The sequence below is a fragment of the Halichoeres trimaculatus genome, unplaced genomic scaffold (genome assembly GCF_033239565.1).
Source record: "Halichoeres trimaculatus isolate MK-OKI-2021-1 unplaced genomic scaffold, fHalTri1.1 fHalTri1_scaffold_19, whole genome shotgun sequence".
NCBI classification, from domain to species: Eukaryota; Metazoa; Chordata; class Actinopteri; order Labriformes; family Labridae; genus Halichoeres; species Halichoeres trimaculatus.
In genome coordinates, this window is record NW_027437197.1 from 24,181,664 (window position 1) to 24,208,416 (window position 26,753).

The 26,753-nt window shown below is 40.0% G+C and overlaps 1 protein-coding gene across 1 annotated transcript in view; it reads right to left on the reverse strand.

Annotated features, from left to right (window-relative positions):
- LOC141808585 (E3 ubiquitin-protein ligase SH3RF3-like) overlaps window positions 1-26,753 on the reverse strand; it is a 180,237-nt gene that overhangs the window by 41,234 nt on the left and 112,250 nt on the right. Inside the window, exons 3-5 of the mRNA XM_074695252.1 lie at window positions 21,149-21,244; window positions 5,007-5,315; window positions 2,693-2,808 (exon numbers count right to left, since the gene is read on the reverse strand). Coding sequence (XP_074551353.1) covers window positions 2,693-2,808; window positions 5,007-5,315; window positions 21,149-21,244 — 521 coding nt within the window. The remainder of the gene's footprint in view (window positions 1-2,692; window positions 2,809-5,006; window positions 5,316-21,148; window positions 21,245-26,753) is intronic.

Sequence of the window (26,753 nt, forward strand, 5' to 3'; positions counted from 1 at the left end):
ACAGCTTTGCTACCTGTTTCCTTCCAAGTGTTGATTCACTGAATCCATCTGCAGTGTAATAAAGCTAAAAAAAAACAGCACAAGCTGCATAACCTCTATGCTAACAGGCTAACTGTAGCGTGATGCCAACTCATCTGTCGCCTTTTATGGTGTCATCTTTGTTGAATGGCTTTTATCACTGTCTTACTGCCCTCTACTAGTCTGGAACATTGACTGTATACAGAGTGGACAGCGCTGCTCCCCCATTTACCATTGTACAGTTTTGGAGCCAAAATACTTCCGTCACACATGCAAACATTGTCCAGCCAGAGTCTGCACAGTTGAGACTGTGAGGGGCTCTGAGAGAATCTGACTGGAGCTAGGTGGTAAAAATAATAATTACTTTTTTTCTTTCGAGAGTCTAATCTCTTTTTGGCTCTCCCTCTCGGCAAATTTTACAATCCCTGGAGAGAATACACAAGAGCAGCAGCTGTCAATCATTGTAAAATGTGACATAAAACCCCATTTTTAACCTCCTTTCAAAATGATAATGAAACTTTTCAGTAAAAAAGAGGACCTGAATACAAGGCAGCCAAATGATATCTTCAAATCACCACAACACTCAGATGTGAGAAACATTTCTACTTGGTGTGTTAATTTTTTAAAGTTTGACCACAGCCCATCTGGAATGACTGGAGAGTCAGATTTTTTTTACCTATCCTGCAGCCAGCCACCAGGGGGAGCACTCTTTGTGGCAATCTCACTTTGAGCCGAGCAAGTTGACAGTCTGGAACTTAAAGTTCCTGGAACTTTTAGCTTAAGAGCAAAACACGGTAAATGTGTCAGACAAGAAGGGATGTTTGACTTATAAGTGTTTGGTCAGACTTACAGGTGTCGGTGTAACTTTAGAAACAATGAGTGAAAGGAAGACTAAAGATTCAGCCTCAGTCAGTCACTGGAACAGATCTAATGGATTTCAAACAGGCTCTACCCTCAAACCTGGGTTTTTCACTCAGATATGCTGTGACCACCTGGTTGAAAGATTTCCATTCTTAAGTCAGTGGTTTGATAATCAGTTTGTCAGTATACACAGGCAGAACTTACTACCTGACTACATTTCTGTGCCTTTTATCCTGCGCCACACCTGTGTTAACATATAAATGAGTTTCTGGCCCTGTCGCTGCGAGACATATGTAGTATGAACTGATGCCAGACTAAAGACGATAAGACCACAGAGTAAACAAACCCTATACGTGCTGCCTCCCCTCGTAACCATGGTAACAGTGTGGGGACTGTCTCCCCCATCTCCCCATGGCAACAGGAGTAGTTGCCAGGTCAGATGGAAACGTCCGACCTCATCAGCGGAACAAACCCACTCAGGACATGCGTGTGTGTGTGTGTGTATGTGTGTATGTGTGTGTGCCTGATGCCACTTGTGAGGTGATATTATTAAAGCTGACTATGTTGCTGTGTTTGACTCATCCTGCAGATAAGATACTTAATAGTAAACACACTCACACTCACAGGTTTGGGCTCCACTCATGAGGAAGGTGTATTGTCTTGTATCCCCTGATCTCTTTCCTAAACCAGAACTCTAACCTTGGAGGAAGATGACCCAGTGCCCTTTCTTTTCCAAAAATACCTGGTACTGTCCTCACTCTCAAGGTCTTACCTCAAACTAGTCCACACAAAGGAAAACATACAGGGTACAACACTGTTCACCTTGATACCTGTATCTGTCAGGCAGTAACCTGGTAGATTAATCACAAGGTAAATTATAGAACAGCCTTTCTCAGCTTTGGCATCTTCCCAGCCATCTGGCTGTGACAAGTGAGGTTACAATTCCAGAAGATTTTAATTGTGTTTGTGAGTCTTTGTCAGGTGTGTTTAACGCTATTAATCCATTTAAGAAGTTATCAACCTGTGAAGGAATTAGAGGCAGAAGAGGAGCTGACAAATACATTCAAAATAAACTGTCTACTCTTTGTCATGTGTGATAAAACAGAGCTTATCCTCTTCTCTAATTCCATATTCAAATGAGAAGTACTCACAAAATCCAGACAGTGATTCTGTAGTTTTTTAAAAGTCTAAGGAGTTTAAGATGCGGATCATGTCTGCAAGGTTCCTTGCTTGTCATCTTCTTTTCTCACCTCTGCCCTTATTTTGCATAAACTATGTTCTTTATTATGTAGAGCAGAAACTCCTCTGAATCCCTTAAAAACTGAAGCATGAAAGCTGCACATGATCTGAATTAAAGGTATATCCACTGCTGCACTTGTCTGCAAAAACTAAGCACCTTATTGTCTTTTGTTCAACGACTGGTGAAGAATTGTTCCTCCCTGCTCTTCTCTGTGAGAGCACATGTCATCTTGGAAATATAGTGCCCCGTGTAAGCCATATATCTGTAGCAGGAAGCGCTTGTTATAAAACTCTGATGTAAACATCTCACAACTGAACGAACGCTGTGTGACTGTATTTTTCCTTCCTGAGGGGAATTTCATCCTTGACCAGTGGAGGAGTAAATGTGGTTGCAGAGGTGGTGGAACACGGCCAATAACTCCGGGCACAAAAGAGGAAATATTTTTAACGCTGCCAGGAGGCGGGTTCGGAAATCATGATGGATCTCCGGCACAAATCCGCTGTGCTGAAAAGCAGAACAGGTGGATAGAAGAAGAGGCTGGAAATCCAGGTGCGTGAGCTGACAAATACTCACATGTTGAGTGGCAGCTGCACCTTGGCGTGGGCCAGCAGCTCAGAGGTGATGGATGCCACTTTGGGGGGCACCAGCACCCCTGCCGATGAAGGAGAGGGACCCGGGTGAGATGCATCCTAAAAGACACGCACACACACACAAACACACACACAAGCTAAGTGAGTTTTCCATTTAAGATAAAGCATTACTTGCAATATGTGCAGGCAGCACTTTCAGCTTCTCAATATGCATCCTGGGTGTTATTCCAAACACATCGAACCCAGGTGAATGCAACGCGAGGCCGTAGATATAAAAGCAATGTGTCTCCAGTCTACTGCTATCAAAAAGAGGAATGAACTGTATTTACATGGGACTGGAAGAGAAGTGGAATGGAAAATGAAAGTGCTATTAAATCAGTGCTGAGGCATGTCCAAAATGAACTCCGACTTGTGAAGTGTATACGCATTTGTGCTGCCAGGGAAAGTCAGCAGGGGTTTAACATACTCTACATCTGCTTCAGCAAATGTACAAGCTAGTAGGAATCTGCCTGAAATACCTGTGTCGGCCAGGCTAAAGCTAACAAATAAAGCATATTTTTCATTCTAATAACTCTTTAATTAAAACTTCTAGAAACAAAGAAGAAAACTTTTTTGTTCGGATACTAAAAGTGTATTAGAGCAACTGGTTCATTTCCAGATGCGACTCCACTCTGTCTCAGCTTTGTCTCCGTTTCATCTCCGTTCCGTCTCTGCTTCGTCACAGTGCTGGATCAGATAGGTTACTATTTTAGTCAATCTGTCAGCTTACAATGGATCCACTCCATTGTGGTCCAGCAGGTCACATGTAACAGCAGCCATTAGAGAAGTCCTGATCAGATTACATGATTAGAAATCGGGGCCGATGAAATGGTTGCAGACTCAATCAGAATCAGACCTTACATCCCCATCAGGGATCGAAAAAAAATATATATAGAGAGAGAGATTCATTCTCAATATTTTTCCATCGGATCTATAATATTTTAAAGCTAATGGTAAAAATAGCGACTTATTATAAACTGCCGTTATCAGGTAGTACAGAATCAAACCGTCTCAACTCCACACAGAAACAATGCAGGGCATGACATCACTTTGCTGCAGGGACACTATTGGTTGAATGCCATAAAGTGGAGCAAAACATGACAGGAGCATAAAACTGGGAGCGCGATGTATCCGTGAAGAAGTATCGGATCAGGACTCAGTATCAGCAGATACTCAAAAACAAATGACTGGGACTTGAAAAAAATCTGATTGGGACATCCTATTTTTGCCAGCCTTGGAGCTGTGACATTTAAGTTTAAGGTAGGCAAGATGGAGCAGGACAGGAAGTCGTGCACAGAAATATCACCCAGTGACTTTTAAAATAAAACAAACTGTGTCAAATTCAGATTGTATTTATCTTGACTTCCGGACTGCAGACATATCCGGTGTATTTGAGGTGTAAGGGAAGTGAATGCAACATGTACAATTCATTTTAGGAAATTGCAGAAACTTTTACACAAATGTCTAAAGTGTGGCACTGAAAGCTCAGGCTTCTGTACCATATTAAATTAAATGTCTTTAAAAACGATAAATAAAAATCAATATCACCAAAAGGACTCGTAAAGAACCTATGCCAAGTGCTGGATGCAAAAGGATTTTCTGTTTGGCAAGCAGATTTCAAAGCTCTAATCGTCATACACCTGTACTAATACTGACATGAACACCCGTTAAATCTGCTGCTCTTATTCTTTCTCTAATTGCTCTGCTGTCTGCACGTTGGAGTATAGTAAGGTCAGGTTGACACATCAAAATGTTCACACTGCCGCATACAGGACATGAGCTGCTCTGCTGAGACCCGGGCCTGTATGGGTACTGTTACTCCTAAGGTACTGTTATGGAACAACAAATCTGACTGTAGCGTTAGCTGCATGCCTGAATGTAAAAAACTGTCCAATTAAATAATTGGTCTATGAAAGTGGGGCTGATGCAGAATATCATTTATTCAGAGGACTTCCTAAGTTAGAAATTTGAATGACACCTGCGTGCTTGTCATGAACAGCGACGACCATGGCATTGAAAATGTTGAAAATGGTTGATTATAGTAACTTAAAACATGTTGATGGCTTTCAACAAATAATTTGTCAAAGGCGGAAGTACTGCACTTGTATTTTTCACCAGATTTGTGGTTTTAATATTTGATATTCTGGTTGCTGTCCATCACAGGGGAATTTGAGTTTATATAAAAACTTTGAGAAAAAGCGTCAAATCCCTGTGAGAGCAATCTGTATTTGTGTGTGTGTGCGTGTCTTTGTGTGTACCTGGATGCGTGCAGCCGCTCTGGGGTCAGAGGAGCTGATGAGGACTGGGTGAGAGATCTCCATACTGTGTCTGTTGTTGAGTTGTGCAGCTCTCTGACTGACTGACAGCGCTGAGAACGAATGCCTCTTCTTTGCGTTTTTCTTCCCCTCTCCTCTCCGATGGCCGGAGCCGTTCCCATTGGACGGGGAAGCGCTGGGGGAGGGGCCAGGAGTGCAGGGACCCAATGAGGCTGGCTCAGAGCTGGGACCTGGAGCGTTAGTTGGCGTGGGCTTGTCGATCTCCATCAGCTGCTTGGCTGTTTCGTTTAACTGAAAGGAGAAAACGAGGAGGAAGAAAGGTGGTTGGCAGAGCATGAGGAGGGAGGGGGGAGGATGATGAGAGGGGAGAGGAGAGGTTCAGGTCCTCAGTGGTTCACATTCATAACAAGACCTCCAGCATACATGGAAGTGTTTTTGTGTGGCCTTTCCTCCCTTGTTCTTGTTGGCAGCTTTTCAAACCAGCAGCATAACAATCATCACTTACAACAGCTGGTCCAGAGAGACTCCTTCAGTGTAACACACTCACACTGTCTCTCTCTGTCAAACACACACACACTCCCACGTTTCCTCTCCAAATGTGAGCATCACTACTTTTAAACTAAACTATTCTTTCATTCCTTACTCTGTGTCACTGGAGTTCATTCTTAGGTCTAATCCGAAAATGAGATTGAATTAAGTGATTTTAAGGTTTAATGGATGTTTTTTTTATTCTGTCAGACTTGTGTTTTCACAGTAGAAGTTAATGCTCCAGCTAAATTTCATGCCAAGCGTAATTTTTAGAAATTTTGAAAGTAAGATGAGAAAGTTTCTGCAATTGATTAGCAAGACATCCAATGGTTTGGTCGCCGCTCAGGATCTTTGAAGATGCTGTTTGGGAACAAGGTTTCTTCGTTCATGTCAACTTTTTACTGGATACAATGCCACGAGGTAAGGTATTAATCAGTAGTGCTGTTGTTTGAAGCGTGACAACAAGTAAATATTGTAAGTTTGTACTGTACATCAGTAGCCGGCTAAATGTAGTGCTACTAGCACCCCAGTGCTACAGTGTATCTGTAGGCTAATGTGACAACAAGCAAACTGTCAGTTCGTACAATAGCTTAGTAGCCGTCTAGCCATAGCTCTACTAACAGCCTAATGCTTTGAGACATGTTGGTAATGTGTAAAGTTGGGTGGGTTGGAATCAACATTAGCACAAATAATTTAGTTCCTGTGTTAGCCTTTAGCTCGTGCTCTATCTCTCTCCTGTTTATCTTTCTTCTGCTCTTCTGTCCTTTCTCTGTCTGACAGTTAGGCTCCAGTGTCCACCATCACTACAAAATTAATCACAGGAATCGTTTTCAGCAGAGAAAAACATAGATCTCTTTCATCAATACTAAAAATTTTCAGCCAACGCGGTGTTGTTATGGAGACCTAGACATGCTGAAAATCAATTCAGTCTTTCGCGACCCGATCGGGGAGCTGAGAAGAAGCTACAAAGTAACATTGTGACATAACCTACATTGGCGCTTATAATCTCATTTTAAAGTGTGGATTACAATCAGGTATATATCTAGAAGGGAGACTTTTTCAAGATCACTTTCAAACTCCTCACAGACACTTCAAGATAAACTTTCATTTAAAAGATATGACTCTCTTTCCATATGGTGTTATATTAATGCGCAGCCAATCTTTAAGATTACATAACAAGGGATTATTCAACCCTTGGGTCCATGTGTCCTGTCTCTTTTACGGTTCCCTTGCTTTAGATGACTTATGTCACTCATTAAATCCAGTAATAATACAGTTCGAAATGACTTCCAGGTGAGCAAAAGATATCAAAACCCTGTCGCTCAGCTGTGGTGGGGAAGAGAATAAATTGCGCTGAGGTCAGTCAAAATCAAGTCCCATTTATGCTCATTTCATCCGTATTTCTGCACATTTCCATGAAGTTTATGGTTAGGGGCGAAAGAGAGCAGTACCGCCACTTACGATCTGCTTGCAATCCATCAGTTCAATTTTTTCCAGGTTTGAAGATTTTCATCAGAGCATTATAAGTTGTGGGTCAAAATAACAGAAAACATCTCTCTACATGCTTCCTTCACCTTTCTTCCTTTTCTGCTCTCAGGAGGCAGAGAGCACAGCCTAACCTGACAGGGAGTGCAAACCAGCTCCTTCTGCTAGCTCTGCTCTTCCTGTCTTCTTTCTAACATCTTACTACAGACTCTTCCTCTTTTTGCTGTGTTTCAGGAGCTGGAAGGAAGTCAAATAGGTAGGGTAAGTGTTACTACCTGGAGCTGGCATGTATTGAGCCTGGGTCTGTTGAATGTGTGAATACTGACTGGGTTCAGTCTTTAAATGAGGTGTTCTGCTGGTGGATATGATGGATTTTAAAGCTGACATGAAGGATATTACGGTGAGTAACCAGAGCTAATGGCTGAAATACACCAGATGTGTCTCCAGTCTGTCTCCGCTCTGTGACGGAACAGGACAACAGGACAACAGGACAAGATGGGTTTCCGTTCGAGTCAGTCTGTCAACTACACTCTAGACTCTATCGTAGTCTGGCTGCTAGGCTAGTCTGGCAGACCAGGAGTCAACAGGTTTGAGGTTTTACAGCCCAACATGAATGAAGAGACTTATCAATGAAGAGGGAAGCGTGGGAACTCCTCGGTCTGTGACTCCAGCTGTCTGTCAGTCATGCTGCTTGCCTGATTGAACACGCTGCTGGTGTGAGTTGACAAAGTCAACCAACACGCAACAGAGCGAAGCCGGACTGGTGGATTTGAGGCGTAACCGTCTAGCTGTTGAGAACACACCAGTGATGGACCAGCTCTTGCTTTCCCTCTGTCTTTGGAGTTTTGGGTACTTGAGATGCTGAGCATGGGTTCCTTCACTGTGCACTCATTCTTTCTTAGGCACAAGTATGTGTTTATCTCAAATTGTGTGGAAACAATGAAAATTGATTCTCTGTGGTTTAGGAAATTGAGGGGATCAGTTTATTTTCTCACAACCTGCATTCAGAGAGTTATTATTACTGCAGCTCATTTGTCTGTGCCACTCTGACACATACAAACTAAGCTCAAGCATCGGTGTCATTATCAGAGTTATAGGAGAAAAAAAAACTTGTAGAAAAGTTCGGACTGGTTCTTTGTGCAGTTAGGCAGAAAGTTGCACAATTTAAATCACACTAAAAAGCTTACAGTGCATTGTGCTGGGTGTTTCCACTCCCATGGATACTGGAGAACTTGGATCGTTAATGGACAAACAGTCAATAGTTGAGAAGCTGAAAATTGGCCAAATTGTGACAATTACAGAGCTGCACTTTAAAAAAGCATGGGATTGGAGTTTTTGTCACAAGTCCTCGTATCTGTCAATCATTCATTTGCACAGTCACCACAAGCAGAGTGGTGCTCATTAAATCTGCTTTCTCAACCTGCTTCTGCTCCACCTGCTGCTTCTAATTTAACTCCCTCTACCTCCCCCGCCTTATTCAGCACTACTAGTCGCTGTAGTTTCTTTTATCTGCTCTCTTCTTCAGTGTTGCCTATCTCAGCTTCTGTGAGGGTTTTGTGAGCTCAGGTTAAGTCGGTGTAATGCTTACTCAGATTTGTTCCAGTCGGTGATTCAAACAGAAGAACTGTCATGTTCCAACAAAGTTTAAAAAGAAACGGCAAAAACCTCTAATGAGTGACTGAGTTAATGGTGAAGGCCGATTTGTACAGAAAATATTAAACTTTTTTAAGAGCATTTTTTCTAAACTTTCTTTTTGTGCATACATTCTCAGGGCCAGACGTTGCACTAGATATTTTACTTCTGCTATAATTAACAATGATCCCTCGTTTAAAATAATCAAAGATGAGACCTATTAGATATTAATTATATACAGTGGGGAAAAGAAGTAAGAAAATAAGCTGGTTAAAAAAAAAAAAAAAAAAATCAGTGGCCCCAAACCTCTTCCGTAATATTTAACTCGAGCTTTAGGGAGTAACATTTCACCCAGTGACGTCATGAACAGTCAGTAAGACTCTAAGAAAGACAGGTTTCCTGTTCTTGCCAGAACCTTCTTCATTGGAGGAAATCCCTGAGCATCGGTCCTGATGTACAAGAGAGACTGCGTCAGGGTCGTAGTGCTCACAGATGCCCCCCAACACATCAACTCTATAGAACTTAAACGCACCATCAGCAACAACCTGTGGCTACAATATGACAACATAATACCTCATTAATTCTGCACGCTCGCCACCAACTAGACAGGGGGTCAACTTCAGGTGTTGTATGTGATTATTGTATTGTTGTGTAACAATGAAAGAGATGGGTTGGATTGCTCCCGGCGTTCCTAATCCCTCAAAATGACAGGCAGCCTCCAGATTTTTCTGTCATTGCTCAAAGATCTCTGTCAAAGACAGAGAATAAGTGGTAAACGCAACCTCTGCCAAGAGCACAGAAACAAGAAGGAAAAGGTTTCTCCTTTACAACAATAGTTTATCTTACACCTGCATCAGTTTGTAATATGTGTCACATTGCCTGTGCGCAGCGCTCGACACTTGTCTCTGCAGAAGCAAACATGAGGAGCAAATGTCACGCCTACAGTACATGACTGTAGCGTCAATGAAACCTCTGCATGGAATTTTGTAGCGATTTTTAGAGGACATGCTTTCTGAGATGCTGTCTTCAGGCATTAATACACACAAACACACACATACACACACGTGCAGAGGTCAAGATGAAACAGGGACACAAACTAATATTCCCTCTAACAAATTTATATCGCAATCATGTCTGCTGGGTGTAACCTCAAACTCCGGAGAAATCCCCCGAGACAAAGTCAAGCTTTTCTTTCTAAGTGGGTTTGTGTTTGTGTGTAGCTGTTTGCCTGTGTGTGCGTGTGGAAGAGGGAGAGTGTTTGTGTGTGTGTGTCAGCCTGTCTGGGCTCAGTGTTAGTGATGTATCATTTCCATATTAATAGATATGCTAATCAAAACCAAATCATATGCTAATAAGCATGATGGATTGATGCTGCGGATATAACTCAGTTTGCTCTCATGAGGCAGACTGGTAAATTAACACACACACACACACACAGGGACACACAAACATGTACATAAGGTCAGCGATGCAACAAACTCAGAGTATAACAGAAAAGGTCTAAAAACTTTTCTCATGCACACGTTTTCACATACTGGTGTTTCTTAAAATACCACTGCTGTAATGTCAGGTCATACCGCAGTATTGGAGATAAGGGAATGTGAGGGTGCATGTGTGTGTGTGTGTGTGTGTGTGTGATTTTCAAGAGGGAAAAGGAGGGAGAGAAAGATGTTTGATTCCTTAGTGGGTGTTTCTGTCTGAATAAAATCTCCAAGGTCATCCATTATATGTTGAGCTAACTGTACTCCCTGTACTCCACACCTCTACGAGAGGCCGAGGAGGTGGGGGGGGCAGAGTCTCTCCAGGTAACACTGAGGCTGGAGCTGATGAGCTGACATCTGCACTGCGAAAAAATGATAAGCCAGCAAGATACATGCATGTCCATGCACTCTCCACGCATCTACACACATTAACCGGGAGCGAGTGTGTGCAAACCACCTCCCGCTGCAGAGGCAGAGAGATTCACGGAGAGAAACAGAAAGAAAGCAAGAGACAGAGGTAATGATGTGCCACCCAAATCTATCATAAAGCTGTCCTCAGCTCGCTCCCATTTGCATGAATCTTCCTCATAACTGCACTCAAAGCTGACCTCCAATCCACCCGTACTGCGATGACACATTTTCAATCAGCTCATCTCACCAAAGTCAAGTCGAGGGGAGTATTTATATAACAAGACCAAGTAAACTCAAAGAGCTTAGATTCAGATAAATCAACACCTGAAACTACAGGAAACAAGCACACTCCACCTGAACTTCCCAACGTCTGCTGTAACACATACTGTACTCACTTGTTCTTCGTGCTTTAAAGCTAACTAGGGGTGGGTACCTTTCACATTTGAAATGATGCTCGGTAGGGGAAAGCGGGGTAAACTGAGCCACTTTTTACATTGTTTGACCTGTAGGCAAGTGGGAATGAAACTGAAGTGAAACCAACACATGTACATTAATTTTGTGATGTCTCACATCAGTGGAAATAATTAGAACACATCCACAATGATTGGTCATGGAAGTATAACCTGTCAAAAAAAACGGTCTTTGTGGCTCAACTTGCCCCAGCTCAGGGGTAAATTGCTCCATCTCAAAGGGTAAATTGAACCACATGGGGGTAAGTTGACTTTTTGACTTTTTTGGTAGCGTTCCTTGAAGTTGATGAACCAATCTCGACCCAAAAGAATAGGGACGTTATTAGGAATCTGTTTAGCTACAAGACCAACTGTTTACCTGAGTTAAATTGTGATCTCCTCTACACTACCTGCTGGACGGTTAGCTTTCCAGCTCTCAGGGACAGGGATATTGTTTTTCTCTGCCATTTCATAGGCTAGATCACAGGATTTTTTTGCTGTGAGGCCATGGAACTGGTCAGCCAGTTTTTTCACATGGTTTTCCAGGTCTTCCTCCATCTTCTCTGTGAAGACCCTCTTTGCATTTGCTGTCCCTGTGTAGCCTGCCAGTGTCACTTCCCCTCCCTCTTTCTTTTTTAGGAATCTGCGTAAGGTTGACCTGTCAATAATTCTCTCTGTGGCCACTTTTCTTGTGGATTTTCCACCCTGGACTTCGGTTGCTGCTCTCTGCATCTCCTCAAGGGGTGTTGAGCCCCAGTTTGTCTTCCTGCTGTATTTCCTCGGCATTCTAGCTTGTCTACAATGTTACACATATTTAAAAAAACAAGAAGAAAAAACAAATCATTATGTATTACTACACTTAAACATGTTTTACCTCTGACACTTTAGTGCCTCATTCTGGGGTAAGTTAAATCACTGGGTCAATTTACCCCAAGCAGTTTGGCTCACTTTACCCCACAGCCACCATTTTGTCAAAAACAACCTAGCCTAGCCATTCAGGCTTATACCTAGCTACACGATTCACATGGTTTTATACATTGATAGTTCAGCAACACATTTGATGTATGTTTTTAAATATTGTTAAAATTATTTTGAGTTTATAGTCATTATTCGTGATATGTTGAAAATTTACTTTGACATGCAAAAATGATTTTTGGAGAATAAAAGTTACTTAACATATCAACTTGTGTTTCTGTTTACCACAGAGAGCTTGAAATGAGGCGGGCTAACTAAATCCAGAGTCATGTGACCACTGATTCATACCGTTTCCCAGAGACAGGGGGTGGGTCAGTTTACCCACAGGCTCAACTTACCCCATTCTCTCCGACCTGGCAATCGGTACCACTACTCCATGGTACCAATTATCGGTACTTTTTTTGTGTTAATGTGGTAAAAAATATGAATTTAGTTATCAATAGAATATGAAAATTTTTCAATGTAACATATTTTTTCTTGAGTATATGACCTTGCAATGCCGTGTTCATGTCCAGCATGAAAAATTGCCTTCTCTTCCACTCTCTCACAGTCACAAGGATGCATTTAGGTACCTAAACATGGTACCTTTTGGTTTGATGTGAATCGGTAGCCAGTGCTTTTGACAGAATTCGGTAGGTACTGGGGCTGAACAATTTATCGCTTTCAGATCGAAATTGCAATTTTAGACAATGCAATTTTGAGATCGCCAAAGCAGCAATTTTTTGCAGCACTCCTGACTAACTCAGGATCTGCTGTGTCAAGTATTATACACATTCTGTTTTACAAATTTGTAGACAATCTATATGTTAAAAGTGCTGGTAAGCAGGTCAACAACACAAAGCCTCTGTTTAGGAGTAGAAGTTGATGAAAACAGATTATTTATCATCACTATTGATGATTAAAAAATCATGAATTGCAATATCTGCCAGAAAAATTAGATCTTTTCCTAAAATCGTTCAGCCCTACATGTGAATATCCCAAAGCTTGATTTGAAGAAAATCGTGAATCGAATTGAAATCACAATATCTGCCAGAAAAATCGCAATTCAATCTTTTCTTAAAATCGTTCAGCCCTACTAGGTACCTAGAAAAGTACCTTGTTCGGTACCCACCCCTAAAGCTAACACTTGAATCTGAAGCATGTTTGAAATTCACAGAAACAGAGGCAGCTGATGGGAAACTAAGTCACAAATATCAAAGACTGTTTTTACCGTGGACGTTTTCTGTAAACTGTTCTGTCAATGCGACATTTACTTTCCCTTCATGGACATATTAATCATCAGGTTCATTAACTGACAAAAGAATAACAAACGTTTGCACTGGTATCTGTAAGAAATAAAAAGAAAAAAAGAAGAAGAAGTTTCCATTTCAAGGCTCTGCAGGCTTCGTGATTCAACGTTTGATGTCTTTTTTTCACTGTGCGCTCACTGACCTCAGTATAGTGAATAAAAGTCAGTCTTTCACTTCAAGGTTAGGACTTTGTTAGCTCAGCAGGGGTCTAATTGAACGAGGCTTTGGTTTGTTATTGCACAAGCAAAGAAAAACACCACAGCTCAGTGCAACTAGAGAGCTGTGCAGTGTATTATGTAAGTTGTAATGCTAAAGGATTCTTTGTTATGTTAACTTCATAGCTGTACTTTGGACTTCCTGATCACCAACAGGGGGAAAGAGGCTGTAACTGTAATGGGTATCAGCAGAGAAATCCAGCAGAAGCCACACTGCAGAGTTTCTGCCTTTGAAAGGCTTTAAACTCTCAAACACACAGTAAATAAACCTTGACATAGACTCTTTTTGTTTGTCCTTTTGCAAAAGCAGCAGTGTCCTCTTCTGTGGTCTTGCTCTGTGTCGAGGAGAGCATGCTGCACTTTACCAACACATGCAAAAGTGCAAAACAAATGCACCCATGGAAATGAAACAAAAACAAGCTGTAAAAACCCAATTTAACAGTAAACTTGATGGAAAACAGAGGGACACTACGAATCCAAAAATACACAAACAGGAAAACAGATGCATTTGTGACATGACAGTAGCTGTGCTTTAGACCTGTGGGGGTGCTCGGGGGTAAAGTGTATTTCATGTTATTATTTCAAGGAAGGAGTGTGAAAGTCAGAGCAGTGTATGAATGTATGTATCAAGCAGTAGGCATAGAAATATGGAGCCTGTGCAGAAGAGCTAGAGAGTGCTGGAGGCTGGCTGCAGAAACACTGGACATCATGTACACACCAAGGTTAGAAAAGTTAATGAAAACTAAGGAAAATAAAACAGGTGAATCTTTTTTTTTTTGCAAACTGAAATAAAAATAAAAGCAAGGCTGTATAGAAAAAAAAATAAGAGAAAAAAAAGATTTAAACTGGACTTTGAATTTACAATCCTAACTAAAATAATAATAAATGTATATATATTAAAAAAAAATCTCCGCAGTTTTCATCTGCCAATATATCTCATACATAATCTCACTATTTTTTGGGTGGATTTGAAATGTTTTTGATCTCTGTCTGTGTCACACATGTTAGCTCATGCACACATTCACACTTTGTTTGCTAGCAGAGCGTTTGTGACAGAGAAAGTTTGGAGAAAGCAGCAGAGCCCTGTTGAAGGCCTTACAGTGGAAGGTGATAAAGTATGCTGAACATTTCTCAAGGGGAAAAATCACTCTTATCCGCAAAGTCTGTTTTAAAAAACTCACAGGGAGGCTAAACTAGCTTAGCGCCCAGCCCTCTTCCCCTGAAACAGAAGCTAACTCCTGTCCAGGCAGCATGATGGAGCACGAGACAACTACAGGGCAGAAAACACTGATAAAAATACTGATACAGAGCTTTTTAATGTGTTTGTTTCATCTGTCCTCAGTGATGTATTTTTGAAAGTGGTAAGATGACACAATGCTTTTCTTGACATTTTTGAATCTGGCCCCTGACAGGTATTGTATGAAATGATACAGACTAAAACTAATGCTGAAAAAAAATAAAATAAAATAAATTACATGTAACTAAAACTAAGCATTTATAAAAAAAATTAAATGAATAGATAAATAAATAAATAAATTGAAAAACTGGCCTTAAAACAATAAATAAAAATTAAACTAAGATTAGGAACATAAAGTCAGAATGGAATAAAACTAAAAACTAAAAAAAAATGTAAAACTATAACCTTGGTACACACTAAGCCAAAACAGACTCCTACAGCAAAATAAACCTGCTTGTAGCCTGGTTCAAAAAACTGTTTGGTTCTGAGCAGGTTATTTATTCATTTATTTATTTATTTATCTTTTTATTTATTCATTTATTGAAACTTATTTTTATAACACTTCAGCAATATATATATATATTTTAAATTTCTTAATTTTTTGTTTACAGCTGTAACTATAAGTTTAAAAAAGTAAAGTAAAAAAAAAAGTAAACAATATATATATATATATATATATATATTTATTTATTTATTATTTATTTATTTATTTTTTTAAAGACCGTGCAAGCCAACTGAACTCTTACCTAAGAAACAAGAGAAAGAATATATCGTACATACATATAAGAGGTGTATAAAAATCCAGGTAAGATATGTCAAAGGAGGTATGAGCCAGGGAAGGGAATCAGTGTGTGCTCATGTGTGTGAGTGTGCCTGTCCGCGGGGTTATTTCTTCTATCAGGACACAATTTGAGGGTAAATTTTTTTCTAACTTATCATCTTTTTAGTTACTGAACTTACAAGTTTTATCCATATAGGGCATGGCTGATGGTTCATTCAAACTTTAACAAAGGTTGAGCTCAACGAGAGGCCTCAAAACTCAGTGTCATTTTCAAACAGGTGACGTCAATGTATAAAAGAGTCTCCAGTATCGATCAGACCTCACAATGACAGTCAGGTCTTTGAGGGCCAGTTGTCTCTGAGTACTGCACAAAAGCCCAACTTCACAACATGTTCGATTCCACTTTAGAAGCCCAGCTCTTTGGGAGGGACAGCTAACTATGCTAAAGTTGCTGCCTCTAAGTGTGGAATAAGTCAACTATGACTGTGAGTAGCTGGTGGTACTATTATCTGACTCTGACAGCTGACAGGCTCCAAAGTGCCCATTAGCTCACTTAGCTCAACAAGCCCTATTACTTTGAGTGTTACTCTCTGTTTATTTAAAATGAGGCTTCTTTGAGTTCAACCGGGGTAAAAAAAAAAAAAAAAAGTGAATGTCACAGAGCACTTCTGCTGCCGTGCCTCAATATATTCTTTGTATTTTGATTTTCACATTTGCTACCAATGCAGCTGTCTGTCTGTGGCACATTTTTCATTTGCTGTGGTTTAATTGTCATAATTGTTTTGGACTTTAACATGTGTCTATGAATGTGCATGGACTCTGGATTTGTATCACATTCCAGGCTCCTGCAGATCAGTTAGCCTCGTCAGCCACCATACTCTCTGAATGTAGGGACCGCCCATCACTTCACACACTTCCCATGTAATTTGGACGGTTTCACTGGCATCCCCACCATCTGGAAACCCTTCAGCTCTAATTAATAAATCCAGACACCAAATCTTAACACAAAGCAGTCTGCATTCAGATCTGAGCTGTGACACAACAGCTTTAAGAGGTACTTTAAATCCAGAGAGACACACAAACACAAACACTCACAGATCAGCAGAAGTCCAGATGGGGCCCTCTCATTAAGCTCCCACTACACACTTACACACACGCATACACACTTAGACACACACACTGACCTCCTGCTGTGTCTGAGTGATGGAGAGCACTACATTATTAATGCATTTCCACTAATGGGAGCCCCTGTGTGTCTGTTTGTGTTTGTCATGATTTCCTCAGCCTGCGCCTTAATCACGGTCACTAACGAGAGCAGTTTGGTCAATCAGCTAATTTCAGGGACATGATTGCATCACGGGGAATCATACCCCCTAAAGGAACCAAAACATGGAAAAGACAGAAAAAGCATGAACTGCAAAGTATAGAAAAATAGAAAAAAAAAACATTAGTAAAACATTGTACAACTTTGTACTCAAGTTAACTTAAGTAAAAGTAAAAATTACTCTTCTCAAAATCTACACAGTATGAATTACTTTCAAATGAGGGATGGTTTGTTATGTTGTTAATAAAGGGAATTCAACTTGATTTGAGGAGATGTTGCTGTCAGAGTGATGTCATGACGCTGCTCAATCTTTGATGATGTTTCCTCTGATACTATCACACATCATGTTCAAACATTACTTCATCACATCACTGCCAGTAGCAGTGAAGGAAAACACATTTTAAAAACTCTTTTAACCAAGGAAACGATCTGAGCTCATTTTCGATTGTTCAGCATTGTATGACTGAGAAGTAAATTTGGTTAAACTTTGAGATATATTGTTGTGTTAAGTTACAAAGTGAGAACTAATTTTGGATCACTGCAAAAACAGCAATTTCTGTACACATTCCAATAGGGGTGTAACAGTACACAAAAATCACGGTTCGGTACGTACCTTAGTTTTGGAGTCACAGTTCGGTACATTTTTTCTACAGTATGGAACAATGCAAAACCATTTGCTTGTTTAGCATGTTTATTAAACCAAAAATTTGCCATTATACAGCGAGGGAGGAGGCTCTTCAAGCTCTGGTTGGTTGTTAGCAGCAGCCATGATGCACAATTCAGACACAGGGTGGATCTGAATAGTCCTTCCTAAGTCCTTTCCTATCCACTTTACCTTAACCCCGATAAAAAACATCACAGGGTCAAGGGAAGGAGGGGAAAAGATGAGAGGAAAGGAGAACTGCGGCCAAAGAGGAATTTGACTGCAGTTTCACTTTGATGTCATATTTATGTGACGACAATTACTTGTGACATAGGTAAGCCACGACAAACCACAATGTCCCGAAAATTAACTACAAGAAGCGCATTTGTCCCCTGCCTTATCTCACAGAGTCGTTTTGTGCCTTCACCGGTTAACATCAACAATCCATGATCAGAAGATTTACCTGTGATGGTGTTTTGTCTTTGGTCATGCAGTGTGTGTTTCCTGCTCACAGCTGTGAGGTTCGTGAGAGCATCTATAAATGTCAGAAACACTATACCCCCTGTTTCATTCACATATATCATTATGAAAATTGTTTGAATTTATCATATTTGGAGTATTGTAAAAGTCCTCATTTGTCCTTCTTTTATTGATTTTAATAAACGTTATTACTTCTATCATTAGTGATTCATCGTTTCAGTTCAGAATTGCAACCAAATGTTTGGGGTTATAAATATTTTTGACATTCATACATCGTGAAAACAATAAACACGTAAATGTTAGAAAAACAACAGTACTCAAATAATTTCCGTCTCTTCTCCATCGTAAGTTTCCGTAAACTTTCGGCAGGGGCTGTATATGTACACGTCAGGTGCCGCAAGGCATCATGGGGCGTTTTCTTCCCCTTTCCTTTTGAAAAGGATGGTCCGGTGTTTCCTAAGCTAAAGGAGATATCAAAGGAAGCAACAACCCTCCTTTCCTTAACTTTTGGAGAATTCGAACAGCATTTATCATGGTCGACGCTTAAATGCTTCTGGGTCATTTCTTCAGTTAGGAAGGTTCCTTATCAAAAAAAGGACTATTCGGATGCACCCACAAGCTCCTGTGGCTACAGAAGCTCTTTGATATTCATCTTCTGATTGGCTCACCGTGAGACGTCACGTCCACATGATATGCACATGATCGCAAAGCAGGAATCACAGACCACTTTCCTCATGAATATTAAAACGCCTTCCCTGCTCAGCCAATCATAGACGAGAACTCACATGAATATTAAAGAGCTATGTGCAGCTGCTAACGTAAACTTACTGTGCTCGTTCGAATACAGCACTGTACTGAACCGAACGGACTTATGGAGCGGTTCAGCGCGGATACATGTACTGTTACACCCCTACATTCTAAATTCAGCATTTTTAAAAAATAAAAAACTTAAACGTAAAAAATAAATAAATAAATATTGATGAAGCATGCACACACAAGCAAATGCAGCATTTCTGCGGGAAAAAAATGCTGCCAGTGTTGCAGAAAAATCTGCAACCAGTCATTTGTGACCCCATCACTGTGTGCATGATGCTGCAATGGTGTGTTTGAGAGAGTTTGAAACAGAGGGTGAGACATAGATTTCTACACATATCTTAAAGTCTTTGCAAACTGAGTCAGTTTTTTCCAGATGCGTTTTTTGGATCCATAATACGCAAAAAAATGTCACGCACAGACACCTTGCACACTGAATCTGATGCGTTCATTTTTGGAATGAAATCATCAAGCAGTTAATCCTGAGCAGCGGCTGTCAGTATATTTAAGGGTATGCGGGGTGTGCACAGGCACAGGCAAAGACACACCGTCACACATATATTCACAAGTCTTCATTTATTATCTTAACAACGCCCAAAATGTGTTGAGAAAATTTGCAAGAAAATCTGAGAATATGATTTTTCAAGTAGCCTACTGCGTCACTGAATAGTTAAACTACCCAGGAAACAAGCTGGGGGGATACGAATAAAAGCAGAAAATCAAACCTGTTCCAAAAAAATAATGACGGACGAGAGTTTCAGCGAGAAGGTGCAGACATGATTGACATAACATGGGATTCAATTTTTTTTGTAGCATGCGCCAATTTTGCTGTCTACTATTCTCCCTCTGCACATGAAAAACTCCTGTAGGTACGGCCACGGGAACTTGTCAAGTATCAACTCTGTTGCGTTTGTATTTTACCTCCAGACACCTGTGCTAGCAGAGTTTTCCTTTCCTCACGTCACTGGCGTGGTCGTGCCTTATTGGCTCAAATATGCTGATGAAAGGTCTGATCATTGATTCAGATAGTGAGCATACTCAGTGGTGACAAGTAATGAAGTAGATTACATGGTGTAAAGTGTACTCAAGTATAAGTAAAATAACACACTTGAAAAAATACCAAAAAGTCTGCTTAATTATGGGAACTTGAGTATTTGACCTTTTTTGCTTCCACCCCTGGGATTCAGATACCAAAAAATGTGACTTGAGTTTTTTAGCATTGGAAGTCTCTTCTCATTAACACCAGATGAAACCCTGAAACATTAGGACGCTGAAAAGCAGCATAAAGGATGAGTCATTCCATTAGTATCACTGTGTCTCTAATCTCTACCTTAATGGATTTCTCTGAGCTACATGAATTCACAACACTCTGCGTGAGAGTCTTTTTGTCTCGACAAACAACAGAGACATTTCAGTACCTCCCAGTTTGACTGAACCTCCTGTCACTTTTGAAGGTGTGATCATTTGTTTTGGAGAGAGGGAAACAGCGTGAATGCAAAGTGGTGGTGATGGAGAGAGACGCCTTAAGTACAGCGAGACCTTCATGTTTCCGCTGATGGATTTTCGGCTCGGTTTGATTGGCTCTAATGTGATCCTGAGCAAATTGTGCATGATTTTTTTGTTCATTTGCTGAAGGATTAAAGAAATACTATGTTTCATTCTTGACAGGCACGGCGTGATGAAAGAAGGTGGAGTGTTTTTGGGCTCTTATCCTTTCGCCTGGAGGAAATCCCTTAAAGAAAACTCCATCAGCGTAGCTTCAAACAGCATTTATAAATGTGTTTCTCGGATGTTTTAATTTTCTCTGTGATGTTTGATAAAGGATAATAAATGAGCGTTTTTTCACTCCAATGTCTTGACACTGAATCCAACTTCATCCTTACAACCTCACAGTTTGGCAGTTTTTCACTGCTTCCAACAGAGAAAGGAGGTTGGAGAACATGGAGACGCACAAAATAACCTTTGTAGACACACACGACAGCCACTGTTTCACTTAAAGGAAGTAAAAAAAGCTGCTGAAGTTTACAAATAGACAGATTTTAGAAAAGGCAGCAGCTGATTGACAGAGAGGGCGGTTATGGATTCTTATTTCTGAGGAAAATGCAACCGATCCATCGGTTTTGCATACTGTTAATGTCTACTTTTCATCCACGCTGATGCCTCAAACAGGAAATTCAGATCATACAATGGCAAAGCAGACACACAGAGAAAAGAAATACACACACCCGCCTCTCCAAACACCCACAGTGTGATGAATGATTTACTTTAAAACAGCTTTTCTGCTGCAACACTGCTGTTGTTTTACAGCTCACTTTGAAAGCTAGTATAAAAGAAGTTTGTGTGCATGTGTGTGTGAGTGTGTGTGTGTAATGTCTGTCTACCTCCACATAGAGAATGGGGAAGATGCCAATCTTGTCTCCCAGCATGCCTTCTGCCCAGTTCTCATCCACTCGCCTGATTACTGTCAGGACCTCATCCTGGAGAGAAAGGAAATGAGTGAGAAGACACACTTACACATTAACCTGCACACACCTTTGAAACACCATGTCTGAAAATAACAGGTTATTAGTTGATTCTGTTCCCAATTTGTTGTTGCTTTTTTAAAATAAAAAGTAGTTAAAATGAGGTGATGTATTCTATATTTTCTCTGTTTTAACAAATGATGGTCTGGCTGACTGAACATCATTTCTTTAAAGTTTGAGTAAGGTGAATATTCAACACTAATTCTGCACAAGTTTTTTGTTACAGTGTTGAACCTTTCACTTCTAGACAGACAAGAACTATTTGGATAAAACTTTGTAGGAAAAAAAAAATCACAAACCCAAGCTGATTTTTATGTTCTACTGAAAAGCAACCCTGCAAATGTAACATAATAACCTCTTGATAGCCGTGCGATATCTACATGAGTCAGAAGAGCAACAAAGGACATGGATCAAAGAGAGTACACTGTAGTTAGCCTATTAGCATACCTTTACTGGTTTTAATTGTTTTATACTGCACTGCAGATTGATTTGTTGGATCAAGTGTGTGAAAGTGTGAAAGTTGTTGCAGGTGGAAGCTGTTTCAAAAAGCCTGAAACGTATTCGACCCTTGAAACACCAGCAGACCTCGAGCCTGTTGACTGACGACTTTCAAAAGGATGCATCCTTATACAGCTTCATTTTATTATTAATAGTTATCCGAAGAAGATATTTTGACACATATACACATATATAAAACACATCTAGGATGAATTCTTGAGGACTTCTTCTGTGTTTCAACAGCTGTTGTAAACTCAATATCCGCTGACACGTTCAGCTGAAAGATGCCAGATTACACGATCACTCCTTATCTGTAACTGTGGCGGCAGGAAATGAATCACAGCTGCTTGTGATGGTATTTGGGATGGAGGGTAAACAATGAAGATAAAACAAAACAAAACAAAACAAGGTTTTCCACCAGTCAGAAATGTTAAGCTTGTAGGCCCTGCTTCAAATAGTTCCTGGACCTCTGCAAAGTACTACTCCTCACACTGGACCATGTCTACCCCTTAATATGGGTCAAACAGTTGTCCCAGAACTATATTTAGACTAGTTCCTGTAGTTGAAAAGCACAGAGTTCCTTTGAAATGCTACAGTTCCTGGGGAAAGTTCCTGCAGCTGAATTAAAGGAGGGGAAAGGGGCGGGGGGCATGGTGAGAGTGTAAAACCATAAAGTAGGGATGCACAAGATATCAGTATCAATATTGGTATCAGCTGATACTGGTCATTTTTTTATTTTAAACATATCAGTATCAGCCGATATTTACTCTTTAGCTGCCAACATTTTTAGAGCATCTTTAACAATCTTTCAAGACCCTAATGATATTGTTTTCTATGACTATGTAAACAACAAAGCTACCAAAGAAGAGTGGACTCTTCCTTAATGTCTCTCTCTCTGTTTTTGATCCAAAAAATAGAAAAGTACTTTTTTGATCACGTTTATCCATCCTTTCACCCTCTCCATGGTCGTCTTTTCCCACAATTGAGCTGCTCTTTCTCTCTGAACCACCTCAACACATCATCTCAGATGTTTTTTTTTTCTAACCAATATTGATTTTGGTAAATATCAGTTATTTGCCATAGCAACAATATTAATATCGGATACCAGTATCGGCCTAAATTTTCATATTGGTGCATCCCTACCAAAAAGTGTAGTTAACAAATGCTGAGAGAGGCTGACTATACTTTGCATTAACATGTGGTATTTCACATTACATTGTGGGTTTTTTTGGAACATGAGTGACTAGGGATGGGTACCTTTCACATTTGAAACGATACGGTACTGATGCCCAGTACCTGGCAATCGGTATTGGTACTCAATGGCACCAATTTTTTGTACTTTTTTGAGTTAATGTTGCAAAAAAAAAAAATCAATTTGTTTAATAATAAAATATACTTTTTTTAATTTAACATATTTATTATTTTATATATAACCTTGCAATGCTGTGTTCATGTCCAGCGTGGAAAAACACCTACTCCTCCACTTTATCACAGTCATAAGGAGGCATTTAGGTACCTAAACATGGTACCTTTTGATTATACGTGAATCGATACCCGATACTTTTGACAGAATTTGGTCGGTACCTTTAAAAGCACCTAATTTGGTACCCATCCCTGTTAGTGACCAGTCATAAGTATGAGTACTCACACTTTGCATCAGCCACTGGTCTAGACAGGTCACTTGTAATCTCCTACTTAGGGAGAGGTACCGAATCAGGTACTTTTATAGGTACCGACCAAATTCTGTCTGAAGTACCAATTCATTTAAAATCAAATGGCACTGTGTTTTGGTACCATCCTTGTGGCTGTGAGGGAGTGGAAGAGCAGGTGATTTATTCTGCTGGACATGAATACAACATTCCAAGTTCATATGTTGAGAAATAAATTTTAAATTGAAAAACTTTTATATTTTATCACAAAACAAATTAACATTTTTTACCACATAAACACACAAAAGTACTGAAAATTGGTACCGCTGAGTTTCAATACTGATTGCCAGGTATCAGGCATTAGTACTGTCTTGTTTCAAATGTGAAAGGTACCGATCCTTACTCCTACTTCATGTCAAAATGAACATGGATTCTCTATTCAAGTTTAGTGAAAGGGTTTATTAGAATCATTATCCCAGCCCTATTTTTTATCAAAGGGTAAAATTAAGCTCTGACGCAGTAATTCAGAGGGAATTTAAAATATAAAGATAAGGACAGCATGCAGCGATACAGCCTGGCTGTAATAAGACAGATACACTCAGATTTCCTTCTGAACGCTCTTATCTCCTTTCTTCCTCCTCTAACATGAACACAGAGGTCTCAGTTAGGCCATTAAGGACAGCAGTGATAATGCTGGTAAATGACTTTGTATTACCCATACTGAGTAATTACTTCTTCACACTGAGAAAACAATATCACACACACTGATTCTGCATGAAAACACGCCTAGAGAGCACGGCAGGGGGCCCGAGTCTCTGCGTGAGTGTATGGCTTAGTGTAAGTTTGACTCATTAATCTTTTGATTGTTTTAGCCCCAGAATGAACCATGAACATGTGATCAGTGAATGTAGAACACAGAGCTACTCTATGACTATGATAATGCAGCAAACACCTATAGTGAAGTGTACACCAAGCTGTAATTTAATCATCTTTTTCTCTGCAGAATCACTCAGAGCGCAGGATGAGAGGATGTGTCGAGTGTTCAGTCCTCGCACAAATGTGCGCGCGTGTAACAGCAGGAACAAAATGATAAGCTTTGAAGAACAAAACTGTACGTGGAATACAAATGACTGTTAACACACAACCAGACCTGGATACACACGTCCGCTTTTATCTCTTCCCTCTCATCCTCTTTCAGTGTGATTTCTCTGACACCTTGACAAATGGGGATGATTTTGGGATGTCAACATCATCATCCCTGAGATGTCACCCATCAGTCTTTAACAGCCCTCAGAATACCAACCAAACACAGACTTCATCTAAATTCAAATTCAGAGACAGACACAATCTGGATGGGACCTAAAGCAGGGGGACCGAGGATAATTAATACCATCATTACGTGTGATTGCCTCAAACAGTTCCACAGGGAGGAGGACGCAGCGTGACACTCTGGAGAGAGCAGTACTACACGCTTCACACACACAGGCTTCACACCCATAACCTCACAGAACTCTCTTTTTATGATCGGTCTGAACATAATTAAACACAACGACTTGGGGTTTGGGTTGAAGTGTTTCTCACCAGGAAACAAGAAGATCCATTAAGATGTCTACATAGAGTTATTATAACTTTGGAATTGGGTGTCCCATGAGAGAAATTAAACGCAACCAAAGCCGTGGAACATGATTTTGGTTCAACATGTTGAGAAAATCAAAGTACACAGTGTTGACAGGATGTCTTAAGCAGAATGTCAAACTAACATTTCTTAGGCAAGTTAAATATCTGTTCAACTAAACCTGTCTTTTAAGAGAGGGTACCGTGCTTAGCCAATTTTTTTTTAATGGAAATAAACTAACAATTCTGGATGTTTATCAGAAATGTGTCTTGACTCTCAAACTGCTACATTTCCATATGTTGCAGATAGCCCTGAGTCCGACAGTAAAAATGGTTCATTCTAAAAATAGCACACAATCTTAATGACAAACTTGTGAGACTTGTTGAAATGATGAAGTCTTCGCACAAGATAGTCATGACTTGTTCATGACTGGAGATGTACCAATCCCGATCCTGGTATCAGGTATTAGTCTGATTGAGCTCCTAAAAGCTGGATTGGTTTTTAACCTCTGCTCCCTTCATTTGAAATGTTGCCTCTGTTGGACTTTCTTTGTTTTTTGCTGTGTACCAGTTAACGGGTATAAAAGTTTGTAATTGAAGAGTAATTTCTTAACATTCTGAAGCTTTGTTTTTACCAAACTGCTGGTAAACTTTTAAATATTTCATAGTTTGACCTTGTGGTTCTAACCTTTTTTTAGTGATGTACCCCTTATATGTTATTTTTCTTCCAAGTACAAGTGCAAAGCAGTTTTGGTTGGGAAAAATAAATGTAAAACACAGCACTGTACTTTTTGTGTCTGTTGAATATAGAACTCACTTTATAAACTTGAACTCATATTGGATTCAAACACTGATTAAATAAATGGTGTTTGCTTAGTTGTTATTTTTTGAATATAGATTTTTGAATCCTGTAATACCCCAGGGGTACAGGTACCCCCGTTTGAGAGCCACTGGTTTGAATAAATTATCATCTTCAGTATTCCACACACTATTTTTTTTTTTGCCTTTTACCCAAAACATTCTTATCCCACAGTAGGGATGAAGGTTATTATTCAACACTGGTATTGGATTGGTATTGGTATCACTCGATACCCAAAGCCCAGATATTGGTATTAGGACCAGAAGTGTCAGATCAGTCCATCTCTATTTATGACACATTAAAATGATGGACCTCAAACACCAAGGTCTGCCCATATTGCCATATCGACAGGCCACCAGAGGGCTGGGAACAGAGTTTGTGTGCCTTAAAGAGACAGCAGCTAAAACGAGGCTCTTCAAACAGAAACTGAAATAAGGGTTATCTAAAACACCAGTGTGAGGAAAAGTAGCCTTTTTTAAACACAAAATTTTAAAAGCTACAGGGTACCAGAGGGACAGTATAAACCCTTTAAAAAGCACAATACCCCTCTTTCAAGTAAATATTTTCCATTCTTCAAACTCATGTTCCAGCAACACAATAGTAAGGTAAGTCCTGTATTTCATAATCAAACTCATATTTTTTTAAATACCTGTATATATCTGTAATGAACTCAAAGGATTTGTTCTAGAAGTAGCATGAGATCTGAACAAGAGTTTCATGAGATCTGAACAAGAGTTTCATGAGATCTGAACAAGATCGTCATGAGATCAGCACAGGACTTGCTGAAATTACGAGGTCAAAGTGGGTCATGACCCAGTAAAGGAGGGGCCTCAAACACCAAGGT